We start from the raw sequence: 20,964 nt of genomic DNA on the forward strand, positions 1-20,964 counted from the left end.
CAGTGCACCTACTTAGCGCACAACCCACCTGCGAACCCAGACCACTGGGTTGTTCAGGGGCTAAACAACCCAGCGGTTCACAACCTATGAAGGAGCCAAAGTAGGTTGTGTGCCAAAGCAGAAGAGGTGGTGTTCCCGTACAACTCAACAACATAACAGCTTCTAAATTGGTTGTTATATGCAAACAGGCCCATAAGTGTTTATGAGAGAGCTGTTCAGTAGTCAAGTAGTGGTGCACATATATTAAATTAGACATATCAGCAGCAACTTGGTTTTTATAAAAACCATTCCTAGCATAAACGGACAGTATCTTATTCAACACTACACTCACATAAATAATATTGAGAGCCAGCATGGTGTAGTGGCTAGAGTGTTGGACTGGGAGCTGGGAGATCTGGGTTCTAGTCCCTACTCAGCCATGGAAGCTCACTGGGTGTCCTTGGGCCAGTCACAGACTCTAAGCCCAAACAACCTCACAGGGTTGTTGTGAGGATAAAATGGAGAGGAGGAGGAGAATGTAAGCCACCTTGGGTTCCTTGCAAGAGGAAAAACGGGATATAAATGCAATAAATAAATAAAAATATTGTACTAGTGTAAGCGACCTAGCACAATGCCAATAGTATTTGCTGGTGCAACGGGTTTCCCCAGAAAGTCGATCACACCATCCAATGCTATTGGTGTGCTAGAGGTCTCTTATGTTAGCACAATGTAATTTACGTTAGCATTAAATAGGATACTGACCAATGTCTTAAGAACTGGTGCATAAAAGGGTATCCTTATGGAGTGGATTCAGCTATCTGCGATCTTTTAAAGACCTATGACTGCCTATGAGGATTGCATTGTAATTTAACTCAGGCTATGTGAGTAAGCAAAAAATGCTTTTTTAAAAATGTATGCCCTATAGCTTATGATTCTTATAACGGTACACACCGTCCTGTATTTTCTCCTTTCCTCTCTAATTCTCGCAAGTAGTGTAGAATTATTGCTTCTAGGGTAAAGAGGAAAGGGTGATGAAGTGTGCGTGTATGGTACTAACACTGTATTCTGTAAAATACATTTTCAATAAAGGGGATTTTTTTAAGAGAAAAAATCAGGAGAAGCATGCTCTGTAAGTTGTAGACTTGTTTTAATTTGAGCCTGGGGAAAGTGTTATAAATATTCTAAATGTTAATACATTCTGTGGCACTTTTTAATGTGCACATTTTTTAATTTCATTTAGGACTATTTGAGGCAGTTTAAGTAACTTACTTGCACCTAGGAATGATGTTACAAATTCAAACACCTTTTCCTTAAGTGAATCTAATGTGAAGGTAAAACCTACATTTTTGTAAGCAGGAATGTTTCTTTTCTGTGTTCCATCCTTCATTTATGTTCACATAACTAAAATTAGATGCTCAAAAATTATTTTCAATGATCATATTTGCACACAAAGAACCAAATCAATTTTGTCTTGAACCAGTTTGAAACATAAATAGGGGGAAACTTAATTGAGAAGCTCTGTTCATTTTCTCTTCTGTCCTGCATGAGGTAAGAACATCTACATAGGTCACAAGAAGCATAAACAGGCCAGTTCCTGTGGAGAATAATAAATGGACATCAGAAATGGCAATATAAAAAAAAAAAACACGGGGGGAAATACTTCGGCCTCCCAGGACACTGTCAATGATCTTAAAGTACCCATTGTGGAGCAAAGAAAGTTCAGAGAGATTAGAGAGAGACTGCTGAGTTAGAATTCATCAACAGATTTCATTCTATTGCCAGTCTTGAATGGGGATACAGGATTTTTATCACACTAGATATGTTAATTGGTTTACCTACTGTCAGGATGTTTTGTTAGCAGCAGCAACTATACCGTGAATGACCACTGTTAACAATGTGAGTGTTATTTGTCAGTGTTTTCTGCATTTAATTTCCTTCTGGTATCACAGTCCCCCCACCCCTAGTTAGTGGATTGGGGGTTGTAGTTTTAAAAAAGGGGGGAGATCCTGCAAGATAGAGCATGCTCAGCGAGATGCATGAAGTGTTAGCCTCAGTTGGCAGGTATACACATGTATAGATTGGGGCGGGGGATGTAAACTGAGATGAAAAGGCTGTCAAATACACAAACTACAGTATGTGCATATTTCTATATACATCTCAAATGTGTACAAGATTAAAACACAATAGCAGTATTTTGTGATCACTTTATCTTCTGAGCGCTACTGTGTTGATTTAACTCAGGAGGAGGAAATAAGTCACCTCAATTAAATTCTAATGAATAGAATCAAAGTGGCTGATACAATATATGTATATGTCCTGTATATAAACCTGCAACTCTTAACGCTTCATGCATCTGTGGGCTATTGTTCACCGAAGGTTATGTTAGAATGTATCTGTTGGTCTTTAAAGTGCCTCAGGACTTTTGCATAAGGGAAGCCAAGCTGCACTCCTATGTTGAACTTACTCCTGAGTAAGTGTCCACAGAGTCAAGCTCTAGCATAAGGTCATCTGGTATCTGGAAATGGCTTATTTCTGGACTGCAACTTTGGCTTGCTTGTGTACACACGTCAAAACTCACCATCCAGTTCCTTGACACAAGCAGTGCCCCCGAGGAACCAGGATACTTTACGATCAGGCAGTCATTGTGATCCTGTACACATTTCCACAAGAGAAAGCCCAGCTGAGTACAAAGACGATGGTGTTATTGCATTAATATCCTGTTGTAGGTTTCTCATTGGCATGCAGTTGGCCACTGCAAATGGAATGCTGGACTAGATAGGCTCTTAGTTTGATCCAGTGTGGCCCCTTTTAAGTTCTTAATATGCATAGGCTCAGCCTAGGCATGTTTACTGGGCTGCAGGCTTGACCTGTTACTTTCCAGTTGAATGTATAGTTAAACCTGGGCCTAGAGCTGTCACTTCTTCTATATGGCAAGTTTATGACAGATCCACTCGTTTGCCACTTGTACAGGGCAAAACGAGTAACAACTCAAAGGACTTAGTGGAACCAGGTATAAATGGATATCCAATGACAGTTTTATTTAATCAATGGAATTGGACAGGGTGGGGGGAACCAGTTTTATGCCTAGTGGTCATTGTAGCCTAGTGAATGATTCAGTGTTGTAAACCACCCCTGAAATGATTTTAATGATAAGGCGGGGAATAAATCTATTATTAGCTCTTCATTACCCTACCTAGCATTTCCAATCTTCAGAGCGAGAGGGTGGGAAATATCACACTGTAATGCTGTACTGTTTTTTTAATTACTGGCTGGGTTTCTTGGAATCTTTTCATACACACACTTATTTGAAACGGAATCCTACATCGACTTAGTTTGTTCAGCCACAGTTCTGGCGTCTCAGAAAACGCACACACACGCCCTCCTCTTCCTCTGCTTTAGTTATTAATGGACAGCGCTTGTCTATCGGGTGGTTAAGAAATTAAACCAATATGATCTGTGCAACCGCTAGGACAGCCCACTGTGGGACGTGTAAGCCCCACCAATTCGTGGGACTTACTACCTTGTAAATATGACGAGTACAACCGAGGGCTGTAATTCTCTCCCCCTCCCTTCCTAGAGATCCTAGGAGAGGAAAGGTGTCAGCTTTCCGGGCTCAACAGCACTCTTCGCCGACAGTATATTAAAAGGATAAAAGCAACGGCGCTCTGATCTCTCTGGAAACCGCCCCACAGGAGCCTGCAACAGCATCGCCGGGGCTTGGAGAGTATCAACTTGAACAGAGGTCGTGTCTGTTACAAGATCGCCTCCGCTTCTGCATTCTGGCGCTTCACCTTCCGGCTCCCCCCCCCCCCCCGGTGTTTTTCTTCTTCTTCTTCCTCCTCCTTTCAAACGTCCCTTGAGCAGACGCAACCTGCTACCGCGGTTGCTGCGAGACTTCCTGAAAAGGGACCCAAACAGGAAGAGACGCCGAAAAAGTGACACGTGGACTTGGGTTTATTGCAAAGAAAAACCTCCCATCCGAGCCTAACACTACTACGCTGGTTACATTCCTTGGCTCGTTGATTGTCAAGGCGGAGATGAGCGCGATTACATTGCGTTTGGTTTGACGACGAGGGGTTGGGGTTTTGCTCGGCGCCTGCCCCCTCCCACTTTAAAATCAAATCGCATCTGAAATAAAAAGGCAGCCAGTAAAGCATCTGGGGGGGTGTGTGTGGAAAATTTCACCCCCGACCTCCCCTTTTTTTTGCTCCGCTTCCTCAGGCACTGTCTGACCTTTCGTGTCAGTCCTTGTAGACGTAGACAGGCGCAACAGCTGGTGCACCGAATTTCTTCGCCTTGTTAGTTTTAATTAAAATTTGAATGGCCTTGAGTGTCAGCCAAAATGGAGCTCAGGTGTATGGGACGGATCTACTCTCTCTCCACCACCAAAAGCATCAGAAACTGCAGCCTGCAAGATGTACACATCACCACCATCATGACGAAGGCATGAACAAAGATGGAGTGGCTGATTCCTTTTGGTCCAGGTGAGACTCTGTGGCTTCCACTGCTTTGGGGAGCCTCTCCATGGCAGTCCTGAAGCAAAATTTGGAAGCCAGACTTTCAAACCTGATGCATGTGTAATAGTTGATTGAAATGTTGGATTCAAAAGCTGGCTTCTGTGGGTAACTTGGTCTCTCTTTCTGATGTCTTTCCAATTTGTTAGATTTGGGGATTTCCCAACATTCTTTTTCTTCCTGAAAAACTGACTAGTCCGTGTTACTGGATGAAATGTTAAATCAGTTACCAGCTCTGTTACGAAGTACAGAAATGACTTAAACAGGAATTACAGAGGGGCTGCCCGGGTAGTCTGTAGACCAGAAAGAACAGAAGAAGGTTTGTGGCATCTTAAAAGACTTAACACAATTATTATAGCACAAGTTTTTATGAGTTAGAGGAAGGGTTGGCAAAAGATAGATATGGTTCTACTGGTGGATCTCTGGATGAGTTGCAGTTGATTGGCAAGGATTTCTTGCCAATCAACTACAAGACTTGAGAGAGATTTGGATTCTGGGGCCACGGACTATACTTCCTGGAAGACGGGCTGTTGGCAAGGGATGAGTTGCACCTCACAAAGGATGGGAAGAATGTGTTTGGCCACAGCATGAAGAACTTCATCAGGAGGGCATTAAACTGAATCCTACAGGGAAGGGAGATGTAATGTTGGGGGTAACAATGGATGTAGGTGCATGCACTGCAACAGAGAGAACAGCTCTGATAGCGCCCAATAATAGTCTTCAGACACATGTAGGAAGAAAGCCAGACTATGAAGCACATGGTCTTCGAAGACTATATACTAATGCCCAGAGTATGGGAAACAAACAGAACGAACTTGAACTCTTAATACAGGAGAGAAATTATGACTTGATAGGTATAACTGAGACTTGGTGGGATGACTCTCATGACTAGAATACAGCACATGAAGGATATAACTTGTTCAGAAAGAACAGGAGGAACAGAAAGGGAGGCAGGGTTGCACTGTATGTGAAAAATACATATCTCTGCACAGAAATACAGGAGGATGAGCTTGGTAGCCCCATCGAGAGCATCTGGATCAAAATAAATGGAGCAAAGAATAAAAGGAACCTGGTGGTCGGAGTCTACTACTGGCCACCCAACCAAGGAGAAGACAACGATGAAACTTTTGAAAAGCAAATAGCCAATGTTTTAAGGAAGCATGATGTAGTAGTAATGGGGGACTTCAATTTCCCCGATATTTGTTGGGAGACAAATTCTGCAAAACTTGACCCCTCCAGGAAATTCCTAACTTGTGTGGCGGATAACTTCCTCTTACAGAAAGTGGAGGAAGGAACTAGAGGATCGGCTACACTTGACTTGATCCTAACCAACAGAGATGACTTAGTGGATCAAGTAGCAGTTACAGGAACTCTGGGGGAAAGCGATCATGTTGTACTTGAGTTCTTAGTTCTAAGGGAAGCAAAAGCCAAGTGTAGTCAAACACGTACCCTGGATTTTAGGAAAGCTGATTTTAATAAACTCAGAACAATGATCAGTAAGGTCCCATGGCAAGCGACGCTAACGAGAAAAGGAGTCCAAGATGAGTGGGAGCTTTTAAAAAAAGAAATTCTCAAGGCACAATCACAAACAATTCCAACAAGAAGAAAAGGTGGAAGACAACAGAAGAAGCCAATGTGGCTTCACAAAAAGCTTAGGGATGACCTGAAAACAAAAAAGGACACATATAGGAAGTGGAAAGAAGGCCAAGTAACAAAAGAAGAGTACAGGCAGGTAGCACAGAATTGCAGGAATGGTGTCAGGGAGGCTAAAGCTGAGAATGAGCTGAGGTTAGCAAGGGATGCTAGAAACAACAAAAAGGCTTTCTTCAGCTACGTGCATAGTAAAAGGCAGAGGAAAGAAATGGTTGTTCCGCTATTAAATAAGGATGGCAAAATGATAACAGATGACAAAGAAAAAGCAGAGGTGCTCAATTCCTACTTTGGCTCAGTCTTCTCCCAAAAGAGGGTCTATGACCCCCCTGGCAAAGGCGAAGTACAGGCTGAAGGGGCAGGATTGCAGCTTGAGATCGATAGGCATATGGTCAAGGAACACCTAATTACTTTGAATGAGTTCAGATCTCCAGGGCCAGATGAACTGCATCATAGAGTAATAAAGGAACTGGCAGAAGAGCTCTCAGAACCGCTGTCTATTCTCTTTGAGAAATCATAGAGGGCGAGTGAAGTGCCAGATGACTGGAGGAGGGCTAATGTTGTCCCTATCTTCAAAAAGGGTACAAAGGAGGAACCTGGGTACTACAAACCAGTCAGTCTGACATCAATCCCTGGGAAAATTCTGGAGCAGATGATAAAGCAATCCATCTGGAAGCACCGTGATTACTTGAAGCCAACATGGATTTGTCAAAAACAAGTCCTGCCAGACAAATCTGATCTCATTTTTTGATCAAGTAACCTCCCTTGTAGACCGTGGGAATGCTGTAGAAATCGTATACCTCGACTTCAGCAAAGCTTTCGACAAAGTGCCCCATGATATCCTGATGAGCAAACTAGCTCAAAGTGGACTAGATGAAACAACGATCTGGTGGATCCACAGTTGGCTACAGAATCGGACTCAAAGAGTGCTTATCAATGGGACCTTCTCAAGCTGGGGAGAGGTAACGAGTGGGGTACCGCAGGGCTCAGTCCTGGGCCCAGTGCTCTTCAACATTTTTATTAATGTTAAGAGCCAGTGTGGTGTAGTGGCAAGAGTGTTGGACTAGGAGCTGGGAGATCCGGGTTCTAGTCCCCACTTGGCCATGGAAGCTCACTGGGTGACTTTGGGCCAGTCACAGACTCTCAGCCCAACCCACCTCACAGGGTTGTTGTTGTGAGGATAAAATGGAAAGGAGGAGGATAATGTAAGCCGCCTTGGGTTCCTTGCAAGAGGAAAAAAGGCGGGGTAGAAATGCAATAAATAAATAAATAAATTAATGACTTGGAGGAGGAGGTGCAGGGAATGCTGATCAGATTTGCAGATGACACAAAATTGGGCGGGATAGCTAATACTTTGGAAGACAGAAACAAAATGCAAAGTGATCTGGATAGACTGGAGCGCTGGGCAGAAAACAACAGAATGACAATAGGGATAAATGCCAAGTTCTGCGCCTAGGAAAAAGAAACCAAATGCACAGTTACAAGATGGGGGATACATGGCTCAACAACACTACAAGCGAGAAGGATCTTGGAATTGTTGTCGATCACAAGCTGAATATGAGCCAACAATGTGATGTGGCTGCAAAAAAGGCAAATGCTCTTTTGGGCTGCATTAATAGAAGCATAGCTTCCAAATCCCAGGAAGTACTAGTTCCCCTCTACTCAGCACTGGTTAGGCCTCATCTGGAGTACTGTGTCCAGTTCTGGGCACCACACTTTAAGAAGGATGCAGACAAACTGGAGAGGGTTCAGAGGATGGCAACAAAGATGATCAGGGGACTGGAAACAAAGCCCTATGAAGAGAGACTGAAAGAACTGGACATGTTTAGCCTTGAGAAGAGAAGACTGAGGAGAGATATGATAGCACTCTTCAAGTACTTGAAGGTTGTCACAGAGAAGAAGGCCAGGATCTCTTCTCGATCATCCCAGAGTGCAGGACACGGAATAATGGGCTCAAGTTACAGGAAGCCAGATTCTGGCTGAACATCAGGAAAAACCTCCTGACTGTTAGAGCAATATGACGATGGAACCAATTACCCGGGGAGGTGGTGGGCTCTCCCACACTGGAGGCATTCAAGACGAGGCTGGACAGCCATCTGTCAGGGATGCTCTGACTTGGATTCTTGCATTGAGCAGGGGGTTGGACTCGATGGCCTTGTAGGCCCCTTCCAATCCTACTATGCTATGATTCTATGATTCTGACTCCCAGTTGTTTAACAATAGCAGCAACAAAGCCTCTACCCTCACCCCACCCCAATTATACTGCTGAAATGAAAGAAGTTTGAGGTAGCCAGAAATGTGGGAGGACTGTGAGTGTGTGTTCGGTTCTGGTATCCAACACAAATTCCTGGGCTCAGAATTCTTTAATTCTGAGTGATTTTCGTTTGCATCAAGGTCCAGTTAGTGGATCTGGGTTGTAGGTTTTTGTGCGTGTGTGTTTTAAAGTAGATCTTGCAAGTTTGAAGTCTGCCTTCTCCTGAGCTAAAGTGCGCTTAGTGAGTTAGCCTCAGTTAGCTGATAGACACATGCGTACACAGGTGGAAATGTAAACAGCGAGATGAAAAGGCCATCAAATGCACAAATTATGGTGTGTGCATATTTCTTTATATAGCACAAACACATACAAGATAGAAAAAGGATTGTACACAATAGTAGTATTTGGTGATAACGTTATCTTGTGAGCACTGCTGTGTTGATTTAACACCAGGAGGAGGAGGAGATAAGTAATTCCCCTCAATTAAACTCTAATGAATAGAATCAAAGTGGCTGATAAAATCTAGTCCAGCAATTTCATGCTCGAGTCTCCCTTTGAAGTTGCTGAAGAACAGTGATTTTCCACTCCGCAGGACAACTGGTTTCTCCTGGTGGTTTCTAGATGTTGCCATTCTTCATGTTAGGTTTGTGACCATTGGTTGCATGTAGGGACTGCCCTGTGCATCCTCTGCAGACAGCAGAATGGCAGGGTTGACAGGTGAGGGTATATATCCCATTGGGGGATGAGCACAGGAAGGAGGCCTAGATGTCATGAAGCCCTGTTGCCCGAGTGAGTATCTGGGGTAGTTGATGGTCTAGCCCAGCCTTGCCCAATCTGGCACCCTCCAGATGTGTTGGACTACAATGCCCATTATTCCCAGCCAATGACCATGCTGGCTGGGTGTGATGGGAGCTGTAGTCCAGCATATCAGGATGGCTCCAGATTGGAGGAGGTTGGTATAGTCCCTGTATTTGTGTCTCTGTTATGTGGTGATTTGTTCCTGGTGAGTGGCTATTTTAGATTAGGCAGCTCCCTGTAAGGTAGGACAGGTGCAACACGAAGGCGTGTGACAAAGGAGTATAACAGGCATGAGTAGCAAGTATAAATTAGTAAGGGAAAAAGCCAGTCTGGCAAAACGTGGGCCATTTTTTCCCTGATAAAATGTATCACTGTGGTTAAGTTTGTAAATTTGCATTAATCTTCAGGCTGGATTCCCCCCCACCCCCAGCGCTGTGCCTCTTTGAAAGTGAAATAGAAAAGTCTTTTTTTTAAAGGTTATAATTAAAAAGAAGAAGCTGGCTTTGCCATCCTGAATGTGCCATGAAGGCTAGTTTGTCCTCCACACACATTTTAGTGTAAAGCTCCTCTTGCTAGTAACCAAGCTTCACGAGAGGTACCTTCTTTCGAAGCAGTTTATTCACATCCTTTTTATTTGGGTCCTTTCCGTAAGCCCTGGGCTTGTTTTGGCAAGAACTTGCTCGTGTGGCAAAAGTAGGTCTAAGACCCAAACAGAACCATCTAAACTGTTGTAATTTGGGTTTACGACTTGGGTGCTACATTCTAGTGGGTGTAAGCCAGGACTTTGTGTTGTGTTTGGTCTGTTTGTGTCAGTGTATAGCCACACATACAGAGGAGTGCAGAGCTCTGCACTGGTTTCCATCTTACCCACCATTGCAGAGGGTCCCTCAGCCGTCTGGAGCAGATTGGGGGACACCGGGAAATGATGGGGAAAAGGCATCAACTAAATTTTCTCCCTCCCCATTCAGCTGGCAGAAATGCTCCATTGGATTAGAAGTGTTCCACAAATGGGGGAGCCCTTCTGTCTGCAGGAGGGAAATTCTCGGTCCACCCTGGTATCTGCAACCTTGATGAGGGCTCAAAAATTAAGGGTCTTGAAGAGGGTTCAAGCCAGAGAATTTTCCAGAAGTACTGGGAGATTTCAGGCATATTTACACTACAAATGTGTATCAGTTTACACCACTTTAACTGTCCTGGTTTACACCAAAGAATTCTGGGAACCATAGTTTGAGGAGGCACTGATAATGCTTTATTTAAACTTTAGTCCTGTACATGCTTACCTGGGAATAATCCCCATTGAACACAATAGGATTTACTTCTGAGTAGACATGCATATCTCTCAGACTAAGGGCTAACAGGGGTAGGCAGAAGGTAGCTCTCCAGATGCTTGGGAGTTCATCTCCCAGAAGCCCCTGCCAGCATGGCCAGCGATCAGGAATGCTGGGAGTTGAAGTTCAAAGCACGTGGAGACCTCCTTTCTGCCCATTCCTGAGGTAACATTTGTAGTTCTCCCTTACCATACTGGGAAAAGATAGGGATGGCTAAACCAATTTTAAACTGGCAGTGCAGACATGTCTTTATCTTACACTGGCTGCTTTAGCACTGAATATATTATTAAGCATTTGTCATTGATATTATTGGTTTAAATGGAAAATGTTTGCTTTGTTACTGCCTCCCCAGGTATTCAGAGTGGTGTGGATTAGCAATCTAAATTTAGAAAATTCCCCTAGAAAAGGGAGTCAAATCAGTGTCAAGCTAGTTAAAATCTGTTGTGTAAATATGCACATACACAGTGGGGGAAAGCAATACCTGTCATCAGTATGAGTTGGTTCAGTAAAAGCTATGATCTTATCATTTTTATTTGGTATCTCGTTCTCTGAGTCCAGTTTTTTGGCCATCACTTCCTACACCAAACTGTATCCTTTCTAAAGCAGCTGGAAAAACTGGACATTTTTGCTGAGACCTGCTCCCCAACTCTGCTGTGCCATTAAGCAAAACCACGACACACACGCCTACCTGAAGTCAGATCTCGGAAGTGTGGCCAAGAGTGGGTGGGTAACAGTTCATAAGTGCAGGTACAGATTTCAGCTCCAACTTCCTCCCAACACTCCTTCTCTCCCCCCCTGCCCCCCGCCCGCTCTCTCAGACACCCACAGAGTTTTTGCCTGAGAATCAAATTTTTTGCAGTCTTTCTTCTTTCTTCTTCTTTCATGTTCCATTTTAGGCTGAGCCTGAAAGAGACCAGGGATAATGTGCAATATGTAACATTTGAGTGCACAACCAAAACTCAGTTAATAATTCTCTAGGACAGGATTGTTAACGTGTGTTTGTGTTTGTGGAGGCAGGAAGATGCTCCGGCGAACAGGGACAAATCCGTCCATGCGCCTTGTAGCCTGAAGTCCTGGGCCAGTGAATGGGATACAGAAATGTTTCTGGCAGGGGGGTTGAATCACTTTCAGCTGGTGGGCTGAATTCAGTTTTGGACAAGGTCTCAGGGGCTGCATTCCAGTGGTGGGTGGGGCAAAAGGGGCAGGGCCAAAAATACCAACATATTTTAGCGTAAAGCTAGTAACCAAGCTGTAGGAGAGGAAGTTCAACTAGTGCTGTGCCGAAAATTTTTCCCACATTTCTTTTTGACTATTCTCATTCAATTTGATAGAAAATAAATTAATTTCTTCCTGAAAGCAAAAGGGAAGAAATTTCAGAGAAATTCTCATGGGCTGGGTTCAGGGCTGTTGTGCTTACCTTACGTAGGAGGTGGCCAAGGAGTGTGTGTGAGTGTCCTGCCTTTCATTGTACAGTCATCTCTGTGGCAGCCTGTAGCCCCCTCGGCTTCCCACATTTCAATTAAAGCCCAGGGGAAGACATCATGAAGTAATTCCTGCCATCGGGTTTTTCAGATCAGGAAGTGCAGGCAGCCTGGGAGGCTGCAGAGCAATTGGGAGATGCGTAATAGAAAGAAAACACACGCAGCACCCTTGACCACATCGCAATGATTAGGTAAGCTCAAAAACACCACCAAAACAAATTATAAAATGCCCTGAGAATGATGCAGAGAAGGGGAAGCCTCAACACTTACAACGGCAGCAGAAGAAAAACAAAAACCCTGATGAAAGAAGAAAGAAGCTGTGCTATGACCCCTGCCAAATGTGAGTCGTAGCTATGAGAAACTGTTGGAGAATTTCTCCTCCCCTTGGAGAAATCCAGTGAAATTGCGCCCCCCCCCCATTTCTCTGCCCACAAACAGCCTGGAGAATTTTCAGAGGCCATTTGCACACAGCTCTAATTTCAACCTTTTAGAACTGGGGGAAAAAACTTGCCAAAGCTGGGAAAGCACTGAACTAAAAGGGAAAGAGGATGGGGCCAGCAGAAGGGTCTGTGGCCTTTTGGGCAACCAAGGAGAGCTAGACCGGGATCCCAGGTTGGCTGGATTTGGCCCACAGGCCTGAGTGAGGTTCAGTACTCTTGGTTTATGGAGTAACTTTCTCTCTTGGTACAGAAAAAAAAATATGTATCTGTGTTGGTCCACTGAAAAATTCCATAGGAGGGCAATACCAACAGCAGGGGTGGGCAACTTGTGGCCCTCCAGATGTTGCCGGACTGCAAGTCCCATCAGTCCTAGCTAGCATAGCCAGTGGTGAGGCCTGATGGGAGTTACAGTCCAGCAACATCTGGAGGGCCACAGGTTGCCCACCCCTGACCTACAGCCATGAAGCGCACTGGGTAGGTGACCTTCAGCCAGTTACTATCTGTCAGACTAGCCTACCTTGCAAGGTTGCTGTGACATTAAAATCAGGGTGAGGACAGGCCATGTACACACCGCCTTGAGCAACTTGGAGGAAAGGCAGAAAATAAATAAACCAGTGAGGACCAACCAAAATGTCACAAAATAGTGATGTTGAGTAAAAGGGGGTGCAGAAGAAAGGGTAGGGAGTGGCTAGGGAGATATTTTTCTCCCTGTCTCATAATACTAGAACAGATTGGGGTCATCCCATGAAGATGAGCTGGAGTTGGCTAGGGGAGTTGCAGCGGAAGAAGAGACAAAGGAGACAAAAGAGACAAAGGCAAAGAGGTATGTGGGCTGGAGGAAGCCCAGGGGGGCTGTCCTTTTCCTTCTGAGTGGCTGTGAGCTCTTGAGAGCTCCAACTGAATGGGGGGGGTGGCCTGAGTACTCGCAGCAGCTGTGTGGGCAGGAGGTTTCAGTATGTTTATATTTATTTATTTATTTTATTTATTTATTTCTATACCGCCCAATAGCCGAAGCTCTCTGGGCGGTTCACAAAAACTAAAACCAAACAACACACAATAAAACAATTTAAAATATATAGAACATTAAAACCACAATATAACAATACAACCACAATAAAACCTAGCAGCAGTACAGGAGTTTAAAATACAGATTTAAAACAGCAAAGATAAAAATTTAGAAAGCTAAAATGCCTGGGAAAATAAAAAGGTCTTCACCTGGCGCCGAAAGGAGTACAATGTAGGCGCCAGGCGAACCTCACTAGGGAGCTCATTCCAGAGCCGGGGTGCCACAACAGAGAAAGCCCTCCTCCTAGTAGCCACCCGCCTCACTTCCTTTGGCAGGGGCTCACGGAGAAGGGCCGCTGATGATGATCTTAAGGTCCGGGCAGGCACATATGGGAGGAGGCGATCCTTCAGGTAACCTGGCCCCAAGCCGTTAAGGGCTTTGAATGTTAACACCAGAACTTTGAATCGGGCCCGGAAATGGACCGGCAGCCAGTGCAGCTGGAAAAGTACTGGCGTAATATGAGCTCGCAGGCCAGTCCCTGTTAACAATCTTGCTGCCCTATTTTGGACCAGCTGAAGTTTCCGGACCGTTTTCAAAGGCAGCCCCACGTATAACGCATTGCAGTAATCCAGACGAGAAGTTATCAGAGCATGGATAACTGTAGCTAGGCTATCTCTGTCCAGATAAGGGCGTAGTTGGTATACCAGCCTAAGCTGATAAAAAGTGCTCCGTGCCACTGAGTTCACCTGTGCCTCAAGGGACAGTTCTGGATCCAAGAGCACCCCCAAACTACGAACCTGATCCTTTAGGGGGAGTGCAACCCCCTCCAGAACAGGTTGATTATCACCTAGCCGGGCAGACGAACCACCCACTAACAGTACCTCCGTCTTGTCTGGATTGAGTTTCAGTTTATTGGCCCTCATCCAGTCCATTACTGTGCCGAGGCACTGGTTCAGAACAGCCACTGCCTCACCTGGTTTTGATGAGAAAGAGAGGTAGAGCTGGGTGTCATCCGCATATTGATGGCACCTCAGCCCACACCTCCGGATAACCTCCCCCAGCGGTTTCATGTAGATGTTAAACAGCATGGGGGATAGAGTAGAGCCCTGTGGAACCCCATGGCACAATTGCCATGGCACAGAGCAATAATCCCCCAGCACCCCCTTCTGGAATCGGCCATCCAAGTAGGAGCGGAACCACTGTAGTGCAGTGCCTCCAACTCCCAACCCAGACAACCTATCCAGAAGGATACCATGGTCGATGGTATCGAAATGTTTCCTGCCCCCCAGTGAGCAGAGCAGAAAAAGCTGCTCCAGCTGGTCTCGGGGGACTATAGAAACAAGCAAGCTCCATGAGAGCGAGTGATCAGAGTGAGCGTACAGGGAGAGCAAACTGGAGTTGGCCAGGGGATATCAAGGGGGAGGCCCTGAACATTTTTTTTTTAACATTTTTTTCCATTTTTTAAAAAAAATATTTGTCTTGTAACTCATATTTCCATACCAGTGGGACTCTGTTTTTAACCTGCAATGAGTAGAGGACCAGGCACAGGCTACTCTAGAACAATCAGAAAGCTAGACACAAAAAGGGGAAAGAGGCTATGGAAGGACAATACTCTTCAGTGGTGGTGGCCTGCCAGGTGTGTGCAATGTTTGTTTTTTTGCCTGAGAACAACATGGCCTACACGTGCAACAAGTGAAAGTTGATCACACTGCTGGAAGAAAAAGTAAGAGGACTGGAGTGGCGACTGTCGACCCTCCAGGGAATAAGAGAACATGAAGAGTTCTTGGACAGAATGGGGGAACTACAGCAGCAAAGTGATGACCAGAAGCTTGAAGAGCAATAGCAAGCTGAGGCAGAAGAGGGAAATGCTGAGGTGAGGAAAAATGCAGTAGAAGATACTCCTTGGAAAACTGAGTGACAGGAGCAGAAGAACTAGAACCTACCCTGCACCAGTGGAAGCAGTGGAGCTATGGAACCATTTCCAGGTACTTGAGGATGAGACTGGGGGACAGCCTGCAGAGGAAGAATTACGGGGCAATGTGCATGAGAGTGAGCAAGAGGCTGAAGGTCAGTCAAGCAGAGGCGATGAAACCCAGGCCTACAACAACAAGAAGAGTAGTAGTAGTGGGAGACTCCTTGCTGCGTGGGATCGAAACCCAAGTATGTCGTGAAGACCCGTGGACTCACCAGGTATGCTGTCTCCCGGGTGGACGGATTAGAGACGTGACTGAAGGGTTGCCTGCACTCATAAAGCCCACTGACAGGTATCCCTTTCTTCTCATCCATGTGGGAACAAATGATACCGCCAAGCAGAGCTACGAAGAAATCACATCAGACTTCGAAGCTTTGGGAAGGAAACTCAAGAATTTTGGGGCCCAGATCGTTTTCTCATCCATCCTTCCAGTAGTTAGAAGAGGGATAGAAAGGGAAAGAAAAATACTTCGGGTGAATGACTGGCTATGAAGGTGGTGCCGACGAGAGAGATTTGGATTCTGGGACCACGGGCTATACTTCCTGGAAGATGGACTGTTGGCAAGGCATGGGTTGCACCTCACAAGGGCTGGAAAGAATGTGTTTGGCAACAGCATGAAGAACCTTATCAGGAGGGCTTTAAACTGAATCCTACAGGGAAGGGAGGTGTAAAGTTGGGGGTAACAATGGACGATGGCTCATGCACCACAATGGAGAAAACAGCTCTAATAGCACCCAATAATAGTCTTCAGACACATGTAGGAAGAAAGCCAGACTATGAAGCACATGGTCTTCGAAGTCTATATACTAATGCCCAGAGTATGGGAAACAAACAGAACGAACTTGAACTCTTAATACAGGAGGGAAATTATGACTTGATAGGTATAACTGAGACTTGGTGGGATGACTGACAATGTCAGTGTCTTTTGCATCTTCCCTGGACCCCTTGAAAATAGACGAGTTTGGAGGTTGAATGACTATTTGAACTTGAAATGTAGAGTAGGATTGAGTCCAGAACATGCTTACCATGTTTCATTCCAGTGTCTTAGTATGTAAGGGAGAGATGGTGACACAAAGCAACCAAGAGAGAATGCTGAAGAGGCAAGTTATACCAAAGGGCTTGCTTCACTTGTTTATTTAATGTCTCGACTGCTTGATTACAGACTTACGTTTTCTTGTATGTTTCTTGACACATGTCTCTGGCATGTAAGCTCTACTAGTGGTGGGACGTAGGAGTGAGTGTCCCCCAGACCCCATGTGTGTGGTGTTTATTTGTTTAGAACAGGGGTGGGGAACCTTTTTTTCAGCTTGAGACCAGATTCTGTTTTGGAGAAGCTCTCCACAATGGGGGGCACATTCTAAAGACAAAAGTGGGCTGAAAAATCCAACCCCCCAAATTTCATTGTTACCAATTTATAGTAGGAAGCTACTCAGAAGTGAGCAGGATGTCTGCTCAGAAGTAACCAAGACAAGCTTCTGCAAGACAAAGCTCAGAAGGACTGACTCACTCAGCAGTGCATTCAGATAGCATCCCAAATATCAAATGTATGCCTATTTACTCAGAAGTAAGCATGAGCACAGGAGTAAGCAGGACAAGGCTCAGTAGGAAGCTGGACTTCCTCCCCTGGCTCCACCCCCCTGCCCCCACAGGAAAAGCTCTTATCGCCAGTCAACAGAGATAAGTGTTTTTTTCCTCCATGACAGAAAGGGTGGAACCAGAGGAGGAAGCTCCCAGGCCGAATGGAGAACCACTTTAGCCTTTATTAGGCCTGGGGGCTGAAGGTTCCCCATTCAGGATTTAGAAGATTCATGTCCTGCTACTGGACCAAACGAGGCTGTGTCAAGGTCCCCCTTGTGACCTGGACCCCCTGAGCAACTCTTTAAGGATCTCTTGCCTCCTTAAGAGTCCCACCTTCCTTCTTTAAAACTTCCACTTCCCAGTGGGTTTTGGCTGGAGATGTGGGGTGACTGACACTCTAGACACAGGGTTTAACCACAACAGTTTACTAGTAGATTTAAAGCAAACAAATTACAACTAAAGGTATTTACACAATAGAGAAGAGTGATACAAAAGGCATTAAAAGAAAAAAAAAGTTGCAAAATGCAAGTTCCTTTACCCTAGCTGCCCTCAGACTTTTCTAGGCTGCTTCTTCCTGCTCACTCTTCAGACTCTGCTCCTACTTCAAGCTCTGGCTGTGTCTGCTCTTACTGGCTCTCTCGTTCTCTTTATATACCCTCCTCCCTCAAAACTGAAAATACTGCTTCAAACCTGAGGAAATGAAACTTAAGTGGAGAAATGAAACTGACACTTAATTGGAGAAAGGGAACTACTCCTGTCAGGGTTTCCCCCTCCCAACAGAAAACTCCAGGCCTTCAAGTTGACCTTTTTTCCCTTTGCCTCTATAGGCCTCAAACTTTACAGGCTCTTTCAGCCTGAAACTTTCCATTGTGCAAGTGGTTGTGCATGACAAGTGCAAGTGGTTGTGCAAGCGTAATGTGCAGTGTTGCGCAAGTGTTACGTACTACTGCTTGTGCAACCGTGCTTCCACAAATGTAACTTTAGTTGGATTCTCCTCTTGTGCATAATTCATAACCTAGTTTCTGCTAGTGCAATATTGTTTGTGCAAGTGGAATGACACAGTTGGATACTGGCCATTATAAGAATTACATATTTTTCATGAGAACACATGATCTGAGTTAGGCGCAGTCTCCATTTGAAATGAATGGGACTTACTCAGTAGAAATTTGGGTAGGATGTATCTAGTCCTGAAATTTTTCTCAGTGGGAAAGACTGGATTTTAAGAAATATCTTAAAACACTGAAAATAAAATAAATACATCTTGATGGATATTCTGTTCAAACTCAGCCCAACACTGGGTAGCTTGCTGTATTTTTTTTTTTTTAATCAGTGTTTTTCTGTTAAAAATGTTGGGACACTTATCTCTTGCCAACCACTGTGTTTGCAGAGGGATGAGAGAGCTTCCTTTCTTCCATCTCATGCAAAGGCTCTGGAGTCATGCCAAGTAATTGTCAGCACTGTTAATCCTTCAACTGCTGGGGCAATTGTGCAAGCTCCATTCAGAATGACAGAGAAATGGCTGATCTTTTGAAGGCCTGTGACAATTTAAGGAGCTGCTATGGAATGGGAGACCAGTTGGACTTGCTAAGGCCCAGAAAGGAAACTGCCCAGCCTGTGTTGACTTGGTTACGTCATCTGGATCGGATTGGGTGTAACAAACATGAAGGATACAGAGGATATATGATAGCCACACAATATATAAGAACTAGCATAAAGTAGTGGCCAAGAAACCGAGCTGTAACTCAGGAAGCCCCTGGTTCAAATCTTGCCTCTTGTCAGGGGGCCCTAGCTGGCCTCTTTCAGTCTACTCCAGTAGCCAACTCCAGACACGGACAAAGGATTCTTTTCAAGGCTTTATTCCTTTTACAACTTAATAACTCTATCACCAGCGACTAAGCTATGAACAGTAGAGTAACCTATGCCCCGGGTTGGAAACAGTTGATCCCCATTTGAACGAGAATCACTTGCAGACCCTGAACTTATGGGCTAGGGAGAGTCCCTCCCCTTTTCCTTTGGGTCCTCTGGACGGGAACGTTGCTTGCACACCAAATGGGCGCTACACCTCCTTTCCGCGCCCTCCATAGCTCGTCGCTCTTTGCATCTGCGTCGAGCATCCAGACAGCCCTCCTCCCACGCTCTTTCACTCCCAGGACTGCTATCTATGCCTGGAATGCCAGCAATCTCTGCCAGCTGCAGGGCCTGGGAGGGATGAGCACGCTCCTCTCCCACGGATGGCTGTTCCTCCTCAGAATCAGAACTGCTCTGAGGTTCTATGGGCTGAGTGTCCACCCTGGCACCTCTGCCATGAAAACATTGGCCAGGTTCGGATGATCACTGGAGGAAAAGAAGCCATGCGGTTTCTTTTCCCCGCCCCACATGTGCTGTTTCCCTAATTACCTTCACTGTGGTGCAGGTTACTATGTTGTCCGAAACTGGTGAGGTGTGCGGCGGGGGTGGCTTCCAAACCACCCCATAACCCCTACAACAAGCCATGGCAACTCCCACCATGGCGAAGGTAATTAAGGAAATGGCGGGCGCCTGAGCAGAAAAGAAGCCACAGTGGTGTTCTGCCTCTGTTTGGGATGGAGGAGGACACAGAACTCCTCAGCCTGAGAGCGTTTTGGGCCCAGCGCATGGGCTGGCAGAAGATATCTGCAGCTCGACCCAGCTGGCCTCACTTATCAGTCAATCTCTGCATAAAAGACAAGCTTCAAACCCAGTTCAGGCGCTGGAAGCAATTGCTGATGCTCATCCATAGCAGAAAACATTCCTGCCAGCTCCTGGACCAGGCTCTGATTATTCTCAAACCCAGAATGACTCCGACTATTCTTCAGCGCATCCCTCTACCTGATTTTGTTTTCCTTGGCTTCGGACTGATACTCTTGGCTTCTTGACTTTGGACTATTTAATGACTAATGCTAGCTGCTGCTTATCGCTCAAGTCGAGTAATTTACAAGTGGCTTCTTTTCCCTGCTGATCGTTTGAATATAGCCATAAAGAATCCGTTCTCTCTCAGCCTCTGCCTTCATTTGCAAATGGGGATAATACTGACTTACCTTAGGGATGGTTGTGATAATGTATGTGAAGTGTTTTCGGCAATTGAAATGTACGGTATGCATACTAAGTACGTGTCTTGTTATGAACCTGCCCAGTTATTGAGATCTGCAGGACAGGCTCCAATCAGGGTCTTGTTGGCTTGTTTTTAATATTCATTCTTTCATTCATTTCATTTTGATACTGCTGAATAGCCAAAGCTTTCTGAGGGGTTCATCAGCATTACATCCCACAAATACAAGATAATAAAGACATAATGTAAAAAATCTTTAACATGCAAAATTTAAAAACAACTGAAAACAGCTAAAACACAGTTACAATAAGATGCTGCGTTCTGATAAAACAATGGACATAAATGCCCAATCATATGCTGTCAAATGCTTGGGAGTAGAGGACAGTCTTAACCTGGTGCCAACAAGATGAAAAGTTGGTGCCAGGCGGACCTCAGTGGGGAGAGAATTCCACAACTGAAAGACCACCATCGAGGAGGCCCTCCCCCTTGTTTCCATCCTCCGAGCCTCAAAGGAGGGTCTCAGATGCTGATCATGGTGTCTGGGTAGGTTCACATCAGGAGAGGTGCTCCTCAGGTATCACACCTTTTCTTCTGTGCTGGAATTCAAGCTAGTGTATGTGGTGGTCCCAGGCTGCCTCTCCCATGCAGGTACCTGCCAGACACTACTCTGCTTAGCTTCAACAAGGAGGCTGAGTCATGGGCCTTCAAAATATGTCCTGTTATGAAAGGGTGTGGTCTGAAGAGAGTTTTTACAAAGCAGATCTGGCTTGCCCTCCCCATATCCAAATTTCCTGCCCTGTTGGGCTTCAGACATGGGGAGAGGGAGGGAGTTATTTATTTATTTATTTATTTTGCTGTGTTTGTATGGCCCCCTCCCTTTTATGTGGCTTACCTAGA

At 45.2% G+C, this 20,964-nt stretch overlaps 1 protein-coding gene across 1 annotated transcript in view; it reads left to right on the top strand.

Moving 5' to 3' along the window:
- Positions 1-3,596: 3,596 nt before the first annotated feature.
- The window catches only part of SLC17A9 (solute carrier family 17 member 9), a 41,308-nt gene continuing 23,940 nt past the window's right edge, over positions 3,597-20,964 (top strand). The window contains exon 1 of the mRNA XM_084854373.1: positions 3,597-4,463. Within this exon, the coding sequence (XP_084710499.1) occupies positions 4,300-4,463 (164 nt within the window). The 5' untranslated portion in view covers positions 3,597-4,299. The remainder of the gene's footprint in view (positions 4,464-20,964) is intronic.

This window comes from Heloderma suspectum, chromosome 4 (assembly GCF_057233095.1).
Source record: "Heloderma suspectum isolate Gila_16-S chromosome 4, 16-S_ref, whole genome shotgun sequence".
Taxonomy (NCBI): Eukaryota; Metazoa; Chordata; class Lepidosauria; order Squamata; family Helodermatidae; genus Heloderma; species Heloderma suspectum.